General features: G+C 43.8%; 1 protein-coding gene across 1 annotated transcript in view; it reads left to right on the top strand.

Moving 5' to 3' along the window:
* Positions 1-24,267, top strand: part of LOC309534003 (piezo-type mechanosensitive ion channel component 2-like) — an 81,165-nt gene that overhangs the window by 38,733 nt on the left and 18,165 nt on the right. The window contains exons 21-39 of the mRNA XM_082225744.1: positions 248-394; positions 672-872; positions 4,019-4,223; positions 4,445-4,546; positions 5,524-5,689; positions 6,268-6,511; positions 6,931-7,027; positions 8,792-8,954; positions 9,487-9,576; positions 10,229-10,320; positions 10,912-10,983; positions 12,055-12,167; positions 14,048-14,156; positions 14,517-14,588; positions 15,658-15,827; positions 16,985-17,154; positions 18,422-18,667; positions 20,525-20,783; positions 22,857-23,045. Coding sequence (XP_082081870.1) covers positions 248-394; positions 672-872; positions 4,019-4,223; positions 4,445-4,546; positions 5,524-5,689; positions 6,268-6,511; positions 6,931-7,027; positions 8,792-8,954; positions 9,487-9,576; positions 10,229-10,320; positions 10,912-10,983; positions 12,055-12,167; positions 14,048-14,156; positions 14,517-14,588; positions 15,658-15,827; positions 16,985-17,154; positions 18,422-18,667; positions 20,525-20,783; positions 22,857-23,045 — 2,907 coding nt within the window. The remainder of the gene's footprint in view (positions 1-247; positions 395-671; positions 873-4,018; positions 4,224-4,444; positions 4,547-5,523; positions 5,690-6,267; positions 6,512-6,930; positions 7,028-8,791; positions 8,955-9,486; positions 9,577-10,228; positions 10,321-10,911; positions 10,984-12,054; positions 12,168-14,047; positions 14,157-14,516; positions 14,589-15,657; positions 15,828-16,984; positions 17,155-18,421; positions 18,668-20,524; positions 20,784-22,856; positions 23,046-24,267) is intronic.

Genomic DNA, 24,267 nt, shown 5'->3' with positions numbered 1-24,267 from the left:
ATTTGGGGGGGGCATTTTGGGTGGAAAACCCCCCATCAACTTTCGGGATTCCTGACATGTCCTGGTTTTTGGGTGTAAAAATGGTGGCAAATTGGCAAAATGGGGTTTGTTTTGTGCTGGTGGGTTTCTAAAAAAAAAGCTCAACAATATTGGGGTCTTCCTAAAAAGTTCAGCATCTTTCGGGGTGTCCTGGTTTTTACTCTTTGAAATATGGCAGCCCTACACTTAGAAATGCTTGTCTCCTCAGGGGCTTCAGTCAAATATGACTTATTATCACTACACCAACATGGATGAATTACTGGAAAAGTCATTGTTGTACAAGGCCCCTGTTGACCCAGCGCATTGGTTTGGCGGGCTATTGAAGTGCAATGACAATGTTCTCCCATGTCTAAAGGTATGGATCTTGTTTAAACACTCGTGTTAGGGTAAGTAAACACTTAGATATCGCAGTCATTTCAAAAACACTTGATTATGTGTGAGTCATACATACGAAGGCCGGCCCTGCTACTGGGTAGAGTGGATATTTGTCCAGGCCCTTGGTTTGTGTCAGCCACCAACCAACTCACATTCAGTGTGGTACAAGGAATAATTTAGCTGTGGGTGGGGCAGGCATTGTTCCTGTTGTCTCCTGGGCATTCTTGTGAAGTGTTCTTCTTTCTTTCATTTTGTAGAATCACCTCACCATTCTGGTTCTTATGGCTCTAGAGGCCACAGTTCATCGCCACCAGCTTTTTTACCGAATTCAGAACCAGCTGGTGCCGCCTCCCACGGGGAGCGTTTTTTATGACGTGGCCCGGGAGAATCTGGATGATGGGCTCCTGAGTTGCATCAAATACTTTGCCAATTACAGTTTCTACAAGTTTGGACTAGAGGTAAAAAATGATTAGCAAGAGAGGAGCTGGGTAGGGAGGCTGGAGGTCCAAAGAGGTTTGGTTTAGAGAGGGACACATTTCAGTGCGACATCTGAGAGCCAAGCAGGAAGCCAAGGCAAAGCTTTTCCTCACATTGCTTGATATGTACCCAGTTTCATGAACGGAGAGAGAAAGGGGTTTGTGTCGCCCACATGCAAAGGAAGGAAGTCTCATGAGAACTGGACAGTGCAAATGGTGAACTGGCAGCCACAGCTATCGCCACAGAAGCACTTTTACTTAATACGCACCTGCACAGAGACATTTAGCAGTGTGAACTGGCCCACAGACCAGGTGTTTCGGTGTAAGCCCCCCCCCGCGCCCCCCCGGTGGTACAGATGCCATTGGCTCACTCCTTTTTATATTTTTTTCACACACAAAAATGTCATTTACTGCCTTAAAAAGTATTTTTCATAATTGCAATCAAGGAAAGAAAGCACTCATTTATTCTTGAGAAGTGAGGTGATGTTCCCCTGAAGCTGTTGCTTTCAGCCTGCTCCTACCTTTCTTTTGGAAAAATGTGGATTGTGATTTTAAAATAAATTTGAAGTCCCCCTTCCACTACAGGTTCAGCAGAATCAAACCAGGGTCAAACTATTTAGCACTGTCAACTCATGTGATCCAAAAGTGTGGTTCTGGATGTGGTTGGTAATGATATGGAATCCTCCCTCCTTGCCTGCCCAATTTTCAGCCGTTATTGGTTTGGAAAATATGCCTCCCCTTCCTTCCTTCCTTCCTTCCTTCCTTCCTTCCTTCCTTCCTTCCTTCCTTCCTTCCTCCCCCCCCCATCTCTTCCCACCTTGGATCAAATCTATGCTTCCAGGTGTCATAAGAAAGCTGCAGAGATAGTGCAGGATAGTGCACACCCCAGAAATGATCTCTTTCCGCTTCTGCTTTCTGGAAGAAGGTACAGGGGTTATAAAGACTAGGACTAGCCGCCTGAGAAACAGTTTTTATCCAAATACGATTTTTGTTTTAAACACAGTGTAAGGTAGTCTCTGTGGGAGTGTATTGTATTTAATTATGGGGTATCAGAGTTTTTAGGGGGGTAACTAGGCTAGGATAGCTGGGATAGCAGGCTTGTTGGTTTTTGAATGTCTGGTGTAGATTTTTTTCAATTTCGTTGTTCTGTATGGGACAATGACAATAGAGATTATCGTATCGTATTGTAAAAATAAATCTACTTGAGAACTTCCTCAACTTTTAAACTTTTCTTTTTTAAAGAAGAAATAGCAACAAATTAAAAGCAGCTGTGAAAGGTTGGTTGCTTCCCTTCCTTAAGCAGCAGCACTTCCTGGCTTTGCAGAAGGGAAGGGCACCACAACTAAATATCTGCCAGGTAGTGCTTTAAGAGACAGATCGATGACCCCTGAAAATTCACCAGAGGTGTGCCCTGGCTGGGATGAGCTGATTACTACTGTGCAAGCTCCTAGGCCTCATTAGCCCCCCCCCTAAGTCAGCTTATTGTACATAAGCAGCAGAAGTCAAGACACACACCACTGCATGCCGTTTAGATTCCCACAGCATTTTGTTGTGCTGACCCCCTTCTTTGCCACCCTCACTTTTCATTAAGAATGAAACAAGAGCCTTCCTGAATGAGGCCCAAGGCTCATCTGTCCCAGTATCCCCTTCTCACGGTGGCCAACCAGTTGCCTATGGCAAGCTTGCAGTCAGAACCTGAGTGCAACATCGCTATCTCCTCACTTGTGATTCCCAGCAACGGACGTTTGGAGACATACAGTGTCTTACATCAGACATCTTTCATAGCAATCCTGGTTGGTTAGAGATTAAAACACTAACCAAGACTTTAGGATGCAATTACTCCCTCCCCTGGGTGCATTTTCTTCCGCATAAATTATACCAGACTACACTATTGTTGGGACGTGGGTGGTGCTGTGGGTTAAACCACAGAGCCTAGGACTTGCCGATCAGAAGGTTGGTGATTCGAATCCCTGCGATGGGGTGAGCTCCCGTTGCTTGGTCCCTGCTCCTGCCAACCTAGCAGTTCGAAAGTGCACAGTGCAAGTAGATAAATAGGTACCGCTCTGGTGGGAAGGTAAACGGCGTTTCCGTGTGCTGCTCTGGTTCTCCAGAAGCGGCTTAGTCATGCTGGCCACATGACCCGGAAGCTGTACTCCGGCTCCCTTGGCCAGTAAAGCGAGATGAGCACTTCAACCCCAGAGTCGTCCATGACTGGACCTAATGGTCAGGGGTCCCTTTACCTTTACCTTTACACTATTGTTACCAGCACAGTTATAAACCACGCCCCTGAATTTCAGACCCTCCAAGTGTTCCTGTTTTCTAGGGGCAGTCCTGGGTTTACAGAAGCCATCCTGGTTTCTGATTTGATGCCAGAATGTCCCATTTTCCCTTAGGACGTCCCTATTTTCATTGGAGAAATGTTGGAAGATATGGTAGGATGTTCCTGTTTTCATTGGATAAATGTGAAAGTTGTAGAACTTCCAAGCCAAGGAGATAAGTAACTATACAACCATTGGAAGACATTTGAAGGCAGTTCTGTATAGAGAAGGGTTGTAAAAAAAATGATTAATGATTTATTATGTTTATGTATATTGGAATCTGTTCAGAGGGCTAGGGAAACCCAGTCGGATGGGCGGAATAATGATGATGATGATGATGATGATGATGATGATGATGATGGAATAGATAAATATGTTGATATGCATCGATTAAATATGTAAAGATGAACCAATTAAAAGTAAGACTAACAATGGATAGATTAATCCAGGATAATATCACAATGTAAAATATATGTTAATTCATAAGAAGTCAAGTTGTGGTAGAGGGAAGTCACATGGGTGTATTTTATTGTCTTCATTATTTCAATGTACACAGGGTTTGCCTCTGTTGATTTGTAATTGTAAAACAGGTATTCTTTTGTGATCAATAAACAGACTTAAATAAATAAATAAAAAATGAATGAATGAATGAATGAATGAATGAATGGGATGTCCCTATTTTCATTGAAGAAATGTTGGGGAGTATGGAATTTCAGCTTGCCAATTACAGTTTCCTTTCTGAGCACAGGAAGCACATGAATAACACCTGGGGTGCTCCTGAACACGCCACCCCCCCTTCTGCTCTTTCAGATCTGCTTTGTGGTTGCCATCAATGTGATTAGGCAGCGTATGGACTTCTATGCCCTCATCCATGCTAGCTGGCTGATCTACCTGTTGAGCCGCCGGCGGAGGAAAGCCATGGCTGAAGCCTGGCCCAAATACTGCTGCTTCCTCGCCAGCATCGCAGCCTTCCAGTATCTCCTCTGCATTGGTCTCCCACCTGCTTTATGCCAAGGTACATGCAGAACGGTGTGTTCTAGCAGGTAGCAGGGCAAGTACTTTGGAGGGGGGACGTGTCGTCTAATTTAGGATGAGCAAAAGGGTGACTCTGCCGTCTGCTGGATAGCCAAAGTTTTGCCTCTTGGCAGTTCCCTGTGAATCAAATGTGCCCAGACAGTAAGCTCGGAAATTAGTTTAAGATGCTTTGTGTAATGCAGATAATCTCTTTACTGACAGATTATCCGTGGAGAACCTCTCACTGGCTGCTCCATTCAAATCTGATTAAGTGGCTGTATCTGCCCGATTTTGCCAAGAGGCCGGATGCTAGTTTTCTCCTTTGTAAGTATAATCTGTAAAGTCATGGGACACCTGCTTAACAGGCGTTAATAGCTGTTTCTTCCAGAGGAGGAAACATCTAAATTGTGGCATGATATAGTTTGTCAGGTAACATGGGAAAACGTGAAAAGCCGGGTGGGTTAATAGCAAACTGGGACACGGGTGGCACTGTGGGTTAAACCACAGAGCCTAGGACTTGCTGATCAGAAGGTCGGCGGTTTGAATCCCCACAACAGGGTGAGCTCCCATTGCTCGGTCCCTGCTCCTGCCAACCTAGCAGTTCGAAAACACGTCAAAGTGCAAGTAGATAAATAGGTACCACTCCGACGGGAAGATAAACGGTGTTTCTGTGCACTGCTGTGGTTCGCCAGAAGCAGCTTAGTCATGCTGGCCACATGACCCGGAAGCTGTATGCCGGCTCCCTTGACCAATAAAGCGAGATGAGCGCCGCAACCCCAGAGTCGGCCATGACCGGATCTAATGGTCAGGGGTCCCTTTACCCTTTACCTTATATACTGAGCTGGCCCATTGGTTCATGTTGTCAAATGTGGCCCTCCAAAGTTCTCTGTGTGGTGCTTGGGACTCTCTCCACACCACACTCCCTCCTCAGCCACACTTCCTCTTTCCAGACCTTTTGAGTTTTTTTGCCTGCTTGTCCTTGAACTCTGATAATGTCCTTTGCTTGCCCAGATGAAGGACAGAGAGACGGGTGTTTGTGTGGAGAAACCAGCCTACTGTACAAAGCCTATGAAGCGGTCCATAAATTTGTTTAATGCTGCTGCTGCTACTGCTACCGTTTGCTCTGTCATCCAAACCCACGCGGTGGTTTGTTTCAAACAAACCATGAGCAGTAAGCCAAGAACAAACCTTGGTTGCTCTACCTTCTTTTTTAAAAAAGAAAGTTTACAATTAAAAAGCAGGGAGAAAATATTCCAAATAAATCAAATCTCTTTCCTTGCCTCCTCTCTCCCCGCTTGCAGATGACTTCCTGCTTCTGCTCGCCGCCTCTCTCCAGTGGCAGGTGTTTGAAGATGAGAATAAGCTGGTTGTGAGAATGCAGGCTGGAGACAATGTAGAGATCAGCCACAGCCTCGACCCAGCTGGGCTAAGCGAGTACAGTCTGGTACCAAACTTTATCCACTGCAGGCAAGAAACTGTATTTGGGGCCTGGGAGTCTGTGTGCTGTGTGTGTGTGTGTGTGTGTGTGTGTGTGTGTGTGTGAGAGAGAGAGAGAGAGAGAGAGAGAGAGATTGCTCCATAAAGCAAATAATAATAATAATTTCCCCCAGGTATATTATGCAACATATCACTGATGCAATAATAGTGCATTAGTGTGGATTTATACAGGACCATCAATCCGCTCTGAAATAGTGACCATCTGGCAGTGCAGGCGGGTCCATTAGGACAAATGGAACTCTGCTTTCCAAGCTCCTAATTACTTGCAACCAGTCCAGAAGGTGGCACTGGCTGTCAGCTTCCTCTTCCTGATGTTGCCCTTGCAGAATTCAGCAGGGAGCAGGATGGGGGCAAAACAAGAAGAGTTAGTTGGCTCCACCTACCATTGGTTCTGGCTTCAGCTACCATTAGCTCTGGCTCCCCCTAGTGGTAGCCTCCCTACCTTCTACCCTATCAGTTCCATTGAGCGCCAACCAATTGGGCACCTGGAAATGCCCCCGTGTCACAGGTATGCCATTTGTGATTTGTTCATCTCTTGTTTCCTTCAGGTCTTATCTGGATTTGGTGAAAGTGATTTTGTTCAGATACCACTTTTGGTTTGTCCTTTGCCTGATTTTTATGACCGGGACAACAAGGATCAACATCTTCTGTGTAGGCTACCTCCTGGCCTGTTTCTACTTCATGCGTTTTGGGCAAAGCCTCCAGTTGAAGCCAGTCAAAGACATACTCAGACTGTGGGACTATTTGATCGCATACACAGCTTTGGTTATAGCCGCGAAGAACCTCCTTGCCGTATGTATTTGTCAAGCTAGCAGAGGTTGAGCAAAATTATCACCTTACCCGTAGTCATTGTCCCATAACAGACTGTGATCTCCGGTTGCTCCAGTAAGCCACCTCAGGGATGGGTACAAGTGCAACTGCATGTTTATTTAGATGTGGAAATAATGCACAAGGATGACCCCTGTTTAACATGAGACGTTGCTCATACTGTCTTTTATTGTTTGATGCTTTGGTGTGTTCTTTTATATTTCGTTGGAAGTTGCCCAGAGTGGCTGGGGCAACCCAGCCAGATTGGAGGGTTACAAGAAATAAATCATCATCATCGTCATCATCATCTCACTGTATTGGTTTGAAAGGGCCAGTCTGGAGCTTAGATGAATGCATTAGAATCCTCCGAACTGTCATCTTTTTCCCTTCCTCTTTGCCCACAGATTGGAGCATGTGCATACCTTAGTAAATTACAAACAAGCCATTGTTGGCTAATTCAGACGTTTGGTATGTTCTGCACAATACCGGGATATGACGTAGGTAAGTAGGATGTGGAAAGAGAGGTCCTTTGACATTTCAACTTACATCAAACACTTTTGATGAGAAACACAGTTTTCTTCTACCTTTTCTTTTTTGTAAAAAAAAATCTTATTTCTCTCTCTCTCTCTCTCTCTCACACACACACACACACACACACACACACTTTACAGATTTTAACATAGACCATAAATTACTTTATCCATTGACTTCCCGTCCTCCCTTTCCACGGTTTCCATATTTATCCTTGAATGCTGCATATTTCACATATATTATTCAATACACCCATTTTAACCAATTTATCTTAATCACTAATGCTGTTGCTCAAGATTTCAAGTCCCCATGTTTTTATCTTGCTGTAGTAGCTCTTCAAATACTCAATAAAGCATCTCTGGCCCTCAATGAATTTTTCGTCATTTTGGTCTCTAATCTTTGCTATTAATCTTGCCAGTTCTGCATACTCCATCATTTTTAAAAGCCATTCTTCCTTTGTTGGAACCACTTCTTCTTTCCATCTTTAGGCATAAAGCATTAGTGCTGCTGTCATTATACACAGTGGTACCTCGCTTTAAGAACAGCCCTGTTTATGAACTATTCAGTTTACGAACTCCGCAAAACCGGAAGTAGTGTCCAGTTTGCGAACTTTACCTCGGTCTACGAACGGAATCCCAATGGTGGAAGGGCAAAAAGGCGGTGGGAGGCGTCATTAGGGAAAGCTTGCCTCGGTTTAAGAACAGTTTCGGTTTAATAACGGACTTCTGGAACGGATTAAGTTCATAAACGGAGGTACCACTGTACATAAATAAATTAACCAACTCTTTTGGTACATTATTACCTATAATTCCTAAAAATAAAAGCTTTGAGTTTCTTGGGAATCATCAACTTGAACATCTTTTTAATCTCATCATATGTCATTTCCCAATAGTCCTTAGCTTTTTTACAAGTCCACCACATATGGAAAAACGTTCCTTCTGTCATTTTTCACTTCCAACACAGACTTAGTTTTGTACATTTTGGCTAACTTATTTGGTGTTATATACCATCTATAAATCATCTTCATATAGTTTTCTCTTAAAGTGTAACAAGCTGTACATGTTAGATTACTCCTCCACAACTTCTCCCATGAAGACAGTTATATTTTATGTCCCTCATCTCTTGCCTGATTTCTCCTACTTTTTCTAACACGTTGAACACCTTGCTTTAATGAAAGTGTGAGCTAATATTAAGATTTTTGCATGCATTTTTACCTAATATAAATATTTTTGCAAGCAATTATCTCTAATATAATGGACTCTTTTTATTAATATATTTATTTTTATGTACACTTCCCCCGATATATGTACTTTTATACACATCATTTGCTTGGAGAACTGCAAAATTCAGAGAAGTGCAGATTTCAATGCATAGCTGCATTTCATTTTGGGTGTGTGTGTGTGTGTGTGTGTGTGTGTGTGTGTTTTAAATGCAGATTAGATACTTGCATAAGTAGACAACCTGACCTGTGCTCCACATTGCTTGTATGCCAAATTTCCCATTGATGATCTTCAGTGAACTTCAACTACAGACAATGATACAAAGATCTGAAACTGAAGCTAAAATTTGCTTCTTTCCCAGCAGTTACTGACCATATTTTGTCATTCCTACAAACTCGAAGGGTCGTCCCTGGCCTCCACATTGAATAGCATAATTAGAACAATAAGGAAACTGCATGAACCACTCACATCCTGGCCACCTGGAGAATATGTTGTGTGTTTTCCTCTTATCTAGACCCACCTGAGGATGAAATATGCGAACTGCCTGAGAAGGAAGCAGGAATAACCTGGGATGCGATATGTTTCACTTTCCTGCTAATCCAGCGTAGAATTTTTACTAGCTACTACTACCTCTATGTTGTTGCAGACCTTAAGGCTGCCAAGACCTTGGCCTTCAGGTATGTGGCAAAGATGTATGAAGTCTGAACAAGATTGTTATTGAGACAGGAGATGGAATCAATGCTACAGACTGAAGACCAATTCGCACAACCAAGTTGTAGGATGAATAAGCCATCTGGGTGGAATTGGCTGTTGAAGAGTCAGTTGACCTAGATTGTTCCTTTGCTGTGAGATGTAAGCCTTTCTTATAAGTTACTGGAGTAGTGTGATTTGTGGCCTCCTTGTGCCTAGATCCTATACCGCTTAAATAACATGACTTTGGTAGGAAGCAATCGGACATGTTAGGCAACTGATGGGGTTGCATCTCTCTCAACCATATTGGTTGTCAAAACCGCATGATTCCTTTCTTACATGGTTTTCTGGAGCAGTGTGGGTTCCTACCACTGAAGAATAGCTCCTATGCTAGGAAAGTAACATTAGATTTCATCCTTCAGAAATAAGAAACATGAAGTTGGCTTTTCTTACCAGTTTGCATCCACATGTGACTTATAAGGTAGATAAAATGGTTTTGAAATTGTCTCATACATGCAGAGGAGCCGAGCTGTTTGAAGTAAAGCTTAAAAAGGTGGTGGAACTCAGGATGGAAGAAGAGAGAAAATCAATGCAAACCATGAAGAAGCAGTAAGTCTTGCAACCTCAACATTTATTTACAGAATTGTATAACAATTGACTCAGAAGTGGTTGGAAAGGCAACTGCAATGTATTTCTCTTTCTTTTCTGAACCTCTAAAATTCTGAGTATTAAACTCTAAAAGTCTGAGTATTCAAATGAGCTAGTGAAACAGAGAGATGGTTGAATAGTACTTAAAAAGCACAGCATTTTGGACAGATACTGAAATTGACTGAAATTGACTTGCAGTGTGGTCTGTGTGTAGTATGAACTTAGATGCTCTGGGCACATTTATCAGTGATATGAATTCCTTGCAGTTTTGGTTATATGGGCCCTGCTTCTGGTCTCTGTGGATCATAATGCTGGTCACAAGAGTTGTTGTTTTTTTAAAAAAATCCCCCTCCACCTGTGTTACCCCATTATCTCTGTGAAAGAGATGAAGGGCACTTAAAGGTGCTGGATGGGAGCTGGTGATCTCTAATAAATGCCACTCCCCCAAGTAATAGGCAAGTTTTGATCTTATTACATAGTAAGCCCATTCAGGGTGTAGCATGTGAGAATGTCTGCTTGCGGCTGTGTTCAGAAGCAAGCTCTGTGAATGAATTGCAGAGGACTAAAAGCAAAGTCAGTGTTCAGTGTTTGTTTTTCTGTGGGGAATCTATAGGCTGGAGCTGATCAAACCAAAGAAAAATTTCACCACCTTGGAGAAATGGGGACCAGAAGCTGTGCAAGAGTCTGAAAAAGCAGAGGATTCAGGTGGAAAACATTTGTTTTGTTTTTAAATGGCATGTATCTTGCAATGTAACCTATTAGAAAATGATAAATGGCTGCTTAATGGTTTCCAGTGCATTTTCTCATCACTTTCCTCATTGCAGAAAGTCCATTTTTTAGGGGGGAGAGGGGCAGGGTTCAGGTCATGGTACAAGAGCTCCAATTCCACTTTAATTGCACGACCTAAATTTGCTGGTATGTGTGATTGAGCCACACCCCAAAACAGTGGCAGTCCAGAAGCAACAAAAGTTTGCATAATGTGTTGTTTGTTGGCTAGTCTTAAGTAGAGGCAATGAGCTATGGAAGGAGGTCAATGAAGGGAATTTTATGGAGCCCCTTCTGCCTTCTGCAGTTGCCCACACACTTTGAAGTCTGTCTTTGTAATCAAGTGGCTTAGAAACTATACAGAAAGGAGGATTTCCATTCTTGAGTTTGATCTCTTTTCAGAAACGCTGGAGGCAGACCTCTTATGTTGCCTTCTCTTCATGAATCATGTGTGGGGTTGCAGGGCATGCTTTAACTGCCTGTCCATGGGAACATTTTATTGAGTAGTGTTTTTTCTGGTCTCTTTTGCAGAGGATGATGCTAACAAGAAGGAGAATGAAGGCAAGAAGACATGGTGGCAACCCTGGGTCACTCACACTTCAAGTAAATATCCTGTGTTTACAATGGCTCCCTTAGAGTGACACCTTGTCCCCTTGCAGCTAAAGTTTTCTATTCAAAAATCACTGTTCGGCCAATATTTTACCCCAGGGTTGGAGAACCTGTGGTCCTTCGAATGTCATTGGGCTACAACTCCATTCATCCCTGATCATTGGTCATGCTGGCTGGGAATGATGTGAGGTGGAGTCCAACAACACTCGCAAGGTCATAACTTCCCCATCCAGGGTGTACGTTGCTTCATTGACTACTCCAGGGATTGCAAAATCCAAATAATTAATGGGTTAGATCAGAACGACGTTGGCTTGGTCAAGAAGAAAATGCTGATTAGCTGGGAATCAGATTTATTTATTTATGTAAGCAGCATGCAAAACCCGCAGGGTTCCCCCACTAGCTAACATTCAAAGATATACTGCCTTTGAACCTGAAGATTCCATTTAGCTCTCTTGGTTAAAAATGGCCAATAGACCTTTCTTCTATTAATGGGTCTACTCCCCTTTTAGAACCAGTGACTAGCATTACATCTTGTTGCAGTCAGTTCCATATGTAGGCCATTGCATCCCAGAGACTGACATGCAGCTACAGATTAAATTAAATTAAAATCAACATGTCGTCATGCATTGGCATTTCCCCATTATTCTTCAACCCCAAAGGTCAGTACCAGCAGGGAAGGTCTTAGAACTATTCTGAAAGGTCCTCTGACCTGCACAGTGGTGGTTCTGCAGTGCAATAGTTACCCATTAACATCTTTGAACTCACACTCAGATGGTTGAGGTGTGGACTTCTGTCATCTTCTTGGCGCAGTAGGCTGGGTGGAAGAGGAAGTTCTAATATGTTTTAGTGGCTGCAAAGAAAAGAAAAACCACTATGAAGCTTTTAAAAGCACTTAAGCAGTGTACAAATTTTATGGAATAAGTATGAAACCAGGGGTGGGTAGGTTTGAAACCAGGGGGGTGAATAGATGCACGGTGGCAAGTATGAAATGGATGTGTGGTGGCATAGAGTTCCACAAGACTTTTCAAGTTCTCAGTTGTGTCTGCTTCCTGCATTAAATTTCAGTGGTTCGAAGTGGGAGCTATTACCTCTTTGAGACAGATAGTGAGGAAGAAGAGGAACAGGAGCCCACTGAAAAGAGTGAAAAGGAATCTCTGAAGAAGAAAACAGCATTCCAGGTGTGTGGTAATTCTTCCAGAAGAGCAAAAAGAGCTGGGTTGAGGGCAGGGAGACAGAACTTCGGGAATAAGGGCAAAGGGAATCATCCTGCCAATGGGAAGTGTGGACTGTGAGGATGGAATTCATTCATAAAAAGCAAAGGTAGTTCCACTTATCCAGAACAACCCCCCACCCACCCACCCAAATCCAAAGCTGAGTGCAACACAAAATATTGGCAAGCTTTTGGGTGGCCCAGAACTCTTCATTAGTCAGGATGTTACACAAAATGGGGGGGTAGAAGGGGTGTGTGGGAGAAATAAATGCAAAAAGTGTTGAATATTGTAGCCGTCCTGCATCTGCAATCCCTTCACTATGGCAAAGACGCATAATTAAGATTAGGACTTCATTGCGCCTAGTATTTTATTATATGCACTCAGTACCAGACAGAAACTCTTTGCACCTCTGCTCTGCTCAGCAAAGCATGGTCAACATAGGAGAGACTGGGCAACGTAGGAGAGCTGGACCAGGGCAAACAGGAACCGAGCAGGAAGAGCAAAGATTTGTCTGTTCTGCATTTTGGATCTTTTTTTCTTCTTCCATAAATTTTTATTCATATTTGCACATATATACAGGAAAAACATAAACAAAAAATCCACCACATACCTTATACAAATTATATCCACTTCACAAATCATAAATAAAATACATAACTGAGTTAGTCTCAACTGAGCCTTGGACTTCCCTCCACTCCTTTGGTAAGTATCGAATAAATTATATAGTTGCGTACTTTTTAACTCTTTTACATAGGCCTTTCCCGCTGTTAGAGTTATTTCAACCCCGCCAGTGTCACCTGAGATTCCATATACATTAAATATTTCTTCCAATTATCATGAAATTTCTGTTCGTCTTGGTCCCTTAATCTTCCTGATATTCTACCAAGCTCAGCATAATTTATCATTTAACCTGCCACTTAATTTAAGCTGCCACTCACTTATGTTAGGTATTACTTCTAATTTCCAATTTTGTGCTAACATAATTCTTGCAGCTGTCGTGACATATAGAAACAAGGTCTTATCTTCTTTTTTAATTTCTTTACCGACCATTCCTAACAAAAAAGCTTCTGGCTTTTTGGGAAATGTATATTTCAAGATTTTTTTAAGTTCATTATAGACAAATTCCCAAAAGCCTCTCACTTTGCAGCACGACCACCACATATGGTAGAGGTCACCTTCTACCTCTCTACATTTCCAGCATCTTTTATCCTTCAACTTATAAATCTTCGCTAATTTCACTGGTGTATGGTACCACCTGTAGATCATTTCCCACAGGTTTTCCTTTAGTGCCGTGCATGCCGTAAATCTCATATTCTTATTCCATAGTTCCAACCACCTCTCAAAGTCGATGTTATATCCAATGTCTATCGCCCACTTAGTCATGGCCTCCTTCACCTCCTCATCTTTTGTATACCACTCCAGCAAAATATCGTACATCCTTGACAGTGTTTTGTTCTTACCTTCTATAACTTCTACATTAAATTTAGATTTTTTTATCTTCAAATCCTACTTTCTTTTTGTCTTCTTTTAACAGGTCATTTACTTGGTAGTATTGCAACCACCCAGTAAATAAATTTTTGATCTCTTCATATGGTCTAAGTTTAATCCCTTGATCTGTCTTCCAAGTTAGTTCTTCAAAATGCAGAACTATGAAGAACTGCATTTTGGATCTTTGAAGGGGATGCAGGGATGGTGCCATATACCATTGTGGCGACTGCAGGTGCTCCTGTCCTAGATTTCTACCTCAAAGTTAAATCCAGGCAGAAATGATGTAGTTTGATGGACTCTCCCCTTGCCTCACTCCCACCCTAAAGAACTGTTGAATAACAAGCTTCACTTTTTCGCAGCTTGCCTATGAAGCCTGGATGACCAGTTCAAAGTCAGCTCTAAAGATGAGGGAGCTGGATGAAATCAGGGACCACGGGAAGGAGCAGCAGCAGCAGCGCCAATTGGCAGGTAGTGGAAATGATACTTGTAAACCACTTTAGAAGCCACCTTGGCAATTTAGCAGTATACAAATAAATAGGTATGTGTTATAATAATGACAGGCGGATACCCTAAACATGAGGTACAGTCTCGCCTGGGCTTTACAACTTCAGACTGGAGGGGTGTGTGTGTGTGTCACATTTTTTTATGTTTCCACACTTTTAAAAAATTCCTGCAGGTGGAAAGCTAGATTCCTCTCCCCCTTGCATCTTTCTCAGTAAATTTCCAATGGCAAAAACTGGAATTTCTGTGTCACACACCACGGCAGGCGTGGGGTTGGGTTCACAATTCTGGGATGCTCTTCCAATGTGTTGTTCTGCTGTGCTTCAGCCAACGGGAAAATGGAATCCTGGGAAGGAAATCTGGAGAAGTCAGCCCCAGAAGAGGACTTGGATGAGCCAGGTGATTAATTCCTCTGCATATCTACCTAGAAAATATTTGGCGTGCTATTGCTGAGGAAGACAAGGAAGAGTCAGAGCCTCAGCATGGTACTGGCAATTACTCTTAATCAAACGGTTCTTGTAAAATGCCCAGTGTTTTTCCGTTGATGACAACTTTCGTCAGGGACTGTAGCTCAGCGATAAAGAGCATCTGTTCATGCACATGTGTATAAGTGTTGATAATTATCAGGATTCCTGCAAACGTGGAGGGGAAATGTAACTCTTTCCTCCCCTGTGGCTCTGAGGAAAATCCCTTCTCTTTATAATACAATAAAATAGCAATGAATGCAGACCTTCAAAAACTGGAAATGCAGCTGATTCCCTTGGAAAACAAGGCGTATCTCTGTTTGTGGTGTTTTTATTTATATAGACTTGTTATAATTTCCATTATACCTGAAGTCTGGAATGTATTGCTAATGTCTCTGCCTGCCCCTTTGCCTTTATATTTCTTACCTGTTTTCTGTGATGATTTTGTTCTAAGCTTGATTTTGCATTTTAATTTAAATAAAAACAAAACATCAGTAAATACTGGTTGGTTAAAAAGGAAGAAAACATAATATTGCAAAGTCCTGTCTAAACAGTACTGTTTTCAGAAGACATCTGAAAGAAGGCAGAGATGGGATGAGACTCAGATAGTAATCATTGGTATGAGGGAATAGAATTGTTAGAAAGTTGTCTAGTCACACTTCTCTGAAGTCTCTCAGCCCCACTCACCTCACAGAGTGTTTGTTGTGGGGGAGGAAGGGAAAGGAGAATGTTAGCCGCTTTGAGACTCCTTCGGGTAGTGATAAAGCGGGATATCAAATCCAAACTCTTTATTTTCATCTGTGACATGAGGAAGAGTAGAGATTTCTCCAAGTACAAAAATAAAACAAAGCATTTGCACCGCCAAACATGCCATCTCCAATCTTGGGAGAACTTCAGATACTGCAGTTGATGCAGAAAATGGGGGTGAAGTTTCAGGCTTACAAAAGATATTTTGGGTTGCGTCAAGGCTCTTGGTGATTCTTACATGTGCTTTCTCTTCTCAGCAGAAAACATCCTTCAAAGAGCAACCAACATTGTTAAGTTCACTTGGGTTTTTATCCAAGTGTTGCTGGATGACACCACAGAGGCACTGAATTCGCTTTGCAAAGATAACCTGGATGTAGCAAATGTACTGAGGATAGAAAAATGCATGATTTGGCGGGAGATTCAGAAGGTAAGCTCTCCAGACCTTGACACTGTTTCCCGGTTTAGAAAAGCAAGCAGTAGCAGATCAAGTTGGAAGAGTACAGCATACAGATTCTGGATGGCATCCTTAAGTCCCACCCACTGAATTAGTTTCTCAGCTTCCAGGGTCTGGTTGGAATGTCCTTTGAAGAACTGAAATCTCCAAAGCAAACAATTCAGAATATAGTAACAGCTTTTACAGAGTGTTGTATCCAATCAGGGGTGCAAATCAGGGGTACCAGCGGGGGCCCAGGTAAGCCCCTCCCCACATCATCGATCACATAACACTACACACACACACACACACACACACACACACACCATTTGAATGGTAATGCTCATCAACTTTGCAGGCCCCTGGCCCTCTCAAATCTTATTGGGGGGGACTGAAGTTGACTCCTATGTCTCCAGTGCTTCACATGCTGAATCCTGCTCATGCAACAGGACTTCTTCAGGAGCAGATTTTTTGTGTGTGTGCACGGGGAGAGGGAAATTCCATTGTGCAAGCAGAAGTGAACTGTACTAGCGGAACAGCAGTGTTGGCTACTATCCAAAGTCTTTCCAAAACCCAAGGTCTTTATGCAAAACCTGAATTGCTGTTTGCTCTGAATGAGCTCTAAAGAGCAGTTTTCCCCAGGTGAAAGCAGCAGGGCAAGAGGAAGAATGGGTAAGCCCTAACTAACTGTCAGGGAACTGCCATCAGTGCCGGAGGGAGAGAGCAAAAGCCAGAGGGATCATAGAGAGCGTCCAGGGATTGAGAGAAGCAGCCCATCTTCTGGGGAAGGAAATCAGCGTAGCACCAGTGGAGAGGGGGGGCAGGAGGCTGAAGTGGCGAGGCGGTCCCATGACTCCTTGCCTGGGACCAGCGGGGAGAGTAGGGGTCCTCCGTTGCCCATGCCCTCTCTGCGCAGAAAGCTCCTGTGCAGAGAGAGTAGGCGGAGACTGGGCGTCAAAGAGCTTCTTTGTTGGAAGAAGTTTAAGAAACACCCACTCACGGATTCTGCCAGCGACTGAGTCAGCGACGGGTGAGTGGCGGTTCGGACAGATAAGGTTTACTTTGGCAGCCCAGCCAGGGAAATAGTTACCTGCTTGCACACGAGCAACCCCTAGAAAACATTACACTAACTAACTAGTTTTTCTTTAAAGGGAAAAGTGGCCTCAGCGGACATTGTCCTTCAGTATTATAACCTGGAGAAAACCCAACCAGATTATGGAAAAAGTGAAGCTGAAACAACGGAGATGAATGAGACCAACAACAGGTCACCCCAGTGCCCACCTGGAGAATATGAGGACCCATCCCTTGTGCGGCTCCGCAGGTGAATAGTAACTTGTTGCCGACAGTTGGAAATGCCCAACAAATTCCCTTGCTGTGACTTTTCCTTTATTCATTTCTCTTTATTCAGCAAGAGCGTAGAGAGAAGTCTTTAGCTGTGAACTCTGAGGGCTGGAACTCTGTGAGGGGGATGTTGTTGTTTAGTCCTTTAGTCGTGTCCGACTCTTTGTGACCCCATGGACCAGAGCACGCCAGGCACTCCTGTTTTTCACTGCCTCCCGCAGTTTGGTCAAACTCATGCTGGTAGCTTCGAGAACACTGTCCAACCATCTCATCCTCTGTCGTCCCCTTCTCCTTGTGCCCTCCATCTTTCCCAACATCAGGGTCTTTCCCAGGGAGTCTTCTCTTCTCATGAGGTGGCCAAAGTATTGGAGCTTCAGCTTCAGGATCTGTCCTTCCAGTGAGCACTCAGGGCTGATTTCCTTAAGAATGGATTGGTTTGATCTTCTTGCAGTCCATGGGACTCTCAAGAGTCTCCTCTAGCACCATAATTCAAAAGCATCAATTCTTCGGCAATCAGCCTTCTTTATGGTCCAGCTCTGGAGGGTAGCAAATTAAGAAAGCCTGCACCAAGGGAACCACTTTTGGGTTTAGTAAGTTTTGACAAGACTACGTATTTTAAAAGAGTACCTTTTTGCCATGTATGTATTATGGCTGTTGGCAGAATGGTGGTATAAATTATTTAAACGGTGCTAAGGTGCAAATGGAAAAGTGCAAAAAGTGCTTTGGGGAAAGATTTGTTTTACGGATGTAAAAGAAGAAAACCTAGATTCTAGAACAGACTTTATCAATGTGGTGCTTTCCAGATTCTCCTCTGCTCCAGTCAGGATGCACATTGGTGTGGATTTATACTGACTCATCCGCACATTATTCTGGTTTACTAGCTGTTCTTCGGTGCTACCCTGCTGTTATTGCACCACATTGTCTGGAGGGGCACTTTCATGCCATATCACAAGAATGGATATGTTTGATCTTCTTGCAGTCCATGGGACTCTCAAGAGTCTCCTCCAGCACCATAATTCAAAGGCATCGATTCTTCGGTGATCAGCCTTCTTGATGGTCCAGCTCTCACTTCCATACATCACTACTGGGGAAACCATGGCTTTAGGGTCTCCTAACAACACTCAGCACCCTCAACAAACCAGAGTTTCCAGGAGGGAAGCCATGGCTGTTTAAAGTGTATAAGAGTGTCTAAGGCAGGTGGGACCTTACAGACTTAGATGTTGATGTTTTCTGCCTTTGGGGAGCAGGAGATCCAGCGATGCTTCCAGGGGTGTGACTGGAGATAAGAAGGTGGAAGAAGGGAGCCACAATGGGCTCCGCCCCCAAGGGCTCACTTCAGCATCTTCCTGTACAGAATTTGCCAGCTGGGGCTCCTCTTCATCAGTAATGGAAGGATCTACACATTCCCTATTTGTGAGAAGTGAAGAATCAGGGGCACCCCCATCGAGCAATGTTCCTGCTACAATGACAGCCAGTGAATGGCTCCTGAACAGGCAAGAATCTTATTGCATTTAAGCGGGACGCGGGTGGCGCTGTGGGCTAAAGCCTCAGCGCCTAGGGCTTGCCGATCGAAAGGTCGGCGGTTCGAATCCCCGCGGCGGGGTGCGCTCCCGCTGCTCGGTCCCAGCGCCTGCCAACCTAGCAGTTCGAAAGCACCCCCGGGGGCAAGTAGATAAATAGGTACCGCTTACCAGCGGGAAGGTAAACGGCGTTCCGTGTGCGGCTCTGGCTCGCCAGAGCAGCATTGTCACGCTGGCCACGTGACCCGGAAGTGTCTCCGGACAGCGCTGGCCCCCGGCCAATAGATGTGAGATGGGCGCACAAACCCCAGAGTCTGTCAAGACTGGCCCGTTCGGGCAGGGGTACCTTTACCTTTACCTTTAACTGAGTATACTGGAGGGATGGGGAAGCTGTGGCTATCCAGATTTTGCTAGATTTGCAACTAGGGACAGGGGAGAAATTTCAGCTCAGTTTGTGTTTAAAAAGGGAATCCTGCCTAATTTGCACTTCCTGGAGCATTTCACGAACCGAAATGCAGCTGCAACTCACGTCGGTTGTGCAAAGCAGTTCTCCAGCCAAGTAATGTGTAAAAAACCAAATGCGTGTGCTAGGGGAAAGCATAAATGAAAATGCATGTGTGAGTGAAAATAACATTCAAAAATACTTCATATTAGGGGACATTGCTTCGAAAAATGTGGATTGGGCAAAACCTGTTCCCAAGATCATAAGTGATTTGCTTTATCTAATACATTCTCTTTGTTAATGTGGGATTTGAGCTTTTAAATATTTTGTGCCATATAATAACTACAACGAATGAACATAATATGATAAATGAAGAGGTATATATTTACCTTCATGAATAATTTATATCCATCTTCCCGAACCTGGCGCCTTTGATATCATAGAATCGTAGAATTGTAGAGTTGGAAGGGACCCCGAGGGTCATCCATTCCAACCCCCTGCTATGCAGGAATCTTGGCTAAAGCATCCATGGCAGATGGCCACCCAACCTCTGCTTAAAAACCACCACTGAAAGGGAGTCCACCACCTTCCAAGGGAGTCCTTTCCACTGTTGAGCAGCTCCTACTTTCAGAAAGTTCTTCCTGATGTGCATTCAGAAGCTCCTTTCTTGTAACTGGCCTCAATCCAGTATACCTGAAGGAGCATCTCCACCCCCATCATTCTGCCCGGATGCTGAGGTCCAGCGCTGAGGGCCTTCTGGCTGTTCCCTCACTGCGAGAAGCCAAATTACAGGGAACCAGGCAGCGGGCCTTCTCGGTAGTGGCACCCACCCTGTGGAATGCTCTCCCACCAGATGTCAGAGAGAACAACAACTACCAACCTTTTAGAAGACATCTGAAGGCAGCCCTGTTTAGAGAAGCTTTTAATGTTTGATGTGTTACTGTATTTTAATATTTGGTTGGAAGCCGCCCAGAGTGGCTGGGGAGGCCCAGCCAGATGGGTGGGGTATAAATAAATTATTATTATTATTATTATTATTATTATTATTATTATTATTATTATTATTATTTGAATCCATCGGTTTGGGTCCTACCATCCGGAGCAGGAGAAAACAAACTTGCTCCATCCTCCATATTATTCCCCTTTAGATATTTGAAGATGGCTATCAGATATTTTGGAGTACAACTCCTATGAGCCCCAGCCAAGACAGCTGAGAGGAGCTGCAGTCCAAACCCCCAGGTTGGGGAAATCTGTTTTATATTCTTCCCCAGTCTAATCTAACTGCGCTACTAGTTTTAAAATGTACAAGCCAGTGGATATGCCTTTTTCAACAAATGGAAATAATCTACATTTCATATTTTTTGTTTTGTTTTGTTTATGTCATGCAGGGTATTTCATGACAATGAGCTGGAGCAGTCAGATAAGTTCTACCAGAGCCTTCCCAGGCCCCTGAAACTGGGAGTTGCTTTGTACAATGCTATGGTGTCTAAGTCAGAAATGCTGTGTTATTTTGTGATCATTCTAAACCACATGGTCTCCGCATCCATCCTCACTTTGGTTCTACCTATCCTGATATTTCTGTGGGCCATGCTGTCTATTCCAAGGCCTACAAAATTCTTCTGGATGACAGCCATCATTTACACTGAGGTGAGTTGTAATGGGTATGGGGTTGCTCGTGCGTAAGTTGCCGCCTCTCCTGGCTATGTTGCCTTGTTAAACCTTTCTGTCTGGACAGCCCTTCACTTCGTGGCTGCCTCAGTCGCTAGCAGAATCCGTCAGTGGGCGTTTCTTAAATCTTTTCCAACATAAAAGTTGTTTGACACCCAGTCTCCTCCTACTCTCTGCGCGGAAGTCTTCTGCGCAGGGTGGGCGTGGGTAGCGGAGGACCCGTGCTCTCCCCGCTGGTGTCCGGTGAAAAGTCTTGGAGCCCTCTCGCCGATTCCCCCATCAGCCCCTCTATATCCCTGGTGTTGCGCTGATTTGCTTCCCCATCTGCGGAGCTGCCTCTCTCCCTGCTGGGCCCTTCTCCAGCATCATTTGAGAGCCTTCCCTCCGCCTCTAGCCCCGATGTCAGTTCCCTGACATGAGTGTTCAGTAGATCCTGCTTATATGGCTGAGTGATATTCTTATCTGTGTGTTGTTCTGCTAGTCTTCCTAGAAGTTTTAGCCTCTGACTTGGGAGCCCTATTGCAGATGATATTATTGTGCAGCTTGAAGTCATAGGGTGAATAAAAACCGGGTCATCTTAGAATAAAAATTGTCCAGACTAAAATATGTTTCCAAAGCTTTACTAACACAACTTTATTCAAACAGAGCAAAAATAATAATGATACATGCAAATAGTTGCATAAAATCATGTGCTTCTCCGTGCACAGGTCCAGCGTCTTAAAAATATCAAATTACTCCAAACAGACCTGAAATCAAGTGTCTTTCTCTCCAGACATAGACTCCATTAGCCTGCATTCCAGCCTGAGGCTGTTTTCTCCAGCAGAGACTCATTTGCACACCTTTCTTCTCTGGTGACTGAGAACAAAGGACCACTCCTTCATAATGGAGATTTGCAACTGAATAACCGTACCATGTGATCTAAGGTTAAACACTACATAAGAGAGTAGCAGATATACATCCTAAGTTAATTATCAACCCATTAGGCACTCAGAGAGCTCTTCTTAGCTTCAATGGAATTTCAATGGAACAGAGTCATTTTCCATTTCAATGTACAATTAAACAATTATACTTAACAATCTCTTCTTCCATTGAAGAGCTACTTGTTGCAACTAGGAACAAAGGATATTATAGAACAGTGCAAGGAACCTTTTTGAGCCTCGGGCTCATCTTCCTTTGGTGTCCACTTTCCAAGAGATTCATGTCAGCAGTGGTTGGGACCAAAAATGGGGGCTAGGCCATGCTTCTGGGGGTCAATTGTGGTTCTCTAAGCATCTCTGTCTGGCCCTCTGTACTAAGATAATATTTACATTTGTTGCTCTACCCACTAGCCCCTACCATCACTGGTATGTTGTCCAGAAGCGAACACAGCCTTTGTGCTGTCAGAGGTTCCCCATTCCTTATATATAGGAGAGGATGGCAACCTGGCAACCTGCCACATAAGGGAGGATGGGAAACCTTATTCCAACCCTCTTCCTCAATCTAGACACCTTGATTGATGGGACCCAGGTACTTGGGCTTTTGTTTCCCTGCTAAAGGCATTGGGAAATAAATTTGTTTAAGGGCATCCAGCATGCCCTGTGTCAAACAGACAGAGCAGAAACTTATATATCACAGTTGAATCCAGCAAGACGAAGAAGAAGAGGAGTTTGGATTTGATATCCCACTTTATCACTAACCTAGGGAGTCTCAAAGCAGCTAACATTCTCCTTTCCCTTCCTCCCCCACAACAAACACTCTGTGAGGTGAGTGGGGCTGAGAGATTTCAGAGAGCAACTGCAGGTGGAGGAGCGGGGACACGAACCCAGTTCACCAGATTACGAGTCCACTCCTCTTAACCACTACACCACACTGACAAGGGCACATGTTGAATGTGTTATCTGAACCTCATACAATTTCAGCGGAACTTTTCTGAAAATGAAATTGTCAAATAATTGGGATAAATGCAGGGGGTCGATTTCTCATAATAAAATTGGGTTGTGTTCCCATATTCCCAGCCCTTTGCCTTTGGAATCCAGCATCTTTGAGGACTCTGCACTTTCCTTCCCTTGCCAGGTAACAGTTGTGGTCAAATACTTTTCTCAGTTTGGATTCTTTCCTTGGACCACCAAGGCCTATTGTGGGGTCTACGCAGAAGAGCCGCTTGCTTTGCCCAATATTGCTGGGATTGAGAAGAAGGATGGCTACGTGCACTTTGATCTGGTTCAACTGCTGGCCTTGTTCTTCCACAGGTATATCTTGAAGGTAACGCCACCCATTCTTTTATGGAGCTATTTTAGAACACAGACTCATTAACATTTATTCAAGGGAGGATTCATCATAAGTAGGGATGGGCAAAATTCATCAGTTTTTATTTCTCTCGGCTTCTCATTTTCCAGTCTTAAATTCAGTTGTTCACATTTCTATATTATTACAGTCTTACCTTGGTTGTCAAACGCATTGGTACTTGGATGTTTTAGCTCCCAAACATCGCAAACCCAGAAGTGAGTGTTCCAGTTTGCAAACGTTCTTTGGAACCCAAACATCTGACAGGGCTTCCATAGCTTCCGATTGGCTGCAGGAGCTTTCTGCAGCCAATCAAAAGCTGCAGCTTGGTTTCTGAATGTTTTGGAAGTTGAAAGAACTTCCAGAACGGATTCCGTTTGACTTCCAATGTACCACTGTATTATTATCTTGCCACTTATGTTTATTTCCATTGAAAGGTCGGATTCTGATTGCAGCCTGGGTAGGCAGGGGGGCTATCCAAACCCAAGGTCCACTTGGATGAGTGGATCTCCTGGCTCAATCAGAGATACGCCAGTGTAACTCCCTCATCCTGGCTCAGCTGACTGAATCAATACTGGTAGATCTTACTGTTAGGATTCATTCCCTGTGTTGCAGTCATGGGATTGTTTTTATCACATGACGGTGTATGTTTTCATTCTACATTGTGGGAAGTGACGGAGACAGGATATTTTATTACTGTGTTTCCGTGATGTAGGATTTTTGTCCTTTGTTCTTTCTCTTTGCTGTCTGATGCTGAAGAGGAAGAAGCTGAGTTACGATGCTCCAAGTGTGTATATGTAAATAAACGTAGTTTAGCCAAATTGCTGCGCTACTGAGTCGGAATGCTGACTGCCTGTACTCTGCTGATCCTGAAGTGTGCTGATGCCTCTTGGTATCAGTCGCTGTGATATTCGGGCTGGAGAAAGATTTTGAATCTCCTGAAAGAACTACCAGGAGGGAGAGAACATGCCAGTCAGGCCTATGTCTCTACCAGACTCCTACTCGTGTGTAGGACCTCCTGACACTTACACCGGCATGAGCCCTGAAATATTGGTGTTCTTTGGGATCCTCCCTGCTAACCTAAGAGGGTTGTTGTTGTTGTGGGGATGAACCTTGAACACTTCAGAGGGAAGGTAGGATACAAAAGTAATAATAAATAAACACTGAGACACCTCCTGAGAGGACTCTGTCAATGAGTTGA

Source organism: Podarcis vaucheri, assembly GCF_965113315.1.
Source record: "Podarcis vaucheri genome assembly, chromosome: 6".
Taxonomy (NCBI): Eukaryota; Metazoa; Chordata; class Lepidosauria; order Squamata; family Lacertidae; genus Podarcis; species Podarcis vaucheri.
The sequence above is the reverse complement of the archived record's forward strand: the minus strand, read 5'-3'. Positions and strand labels throughout refer to the sequence as shown.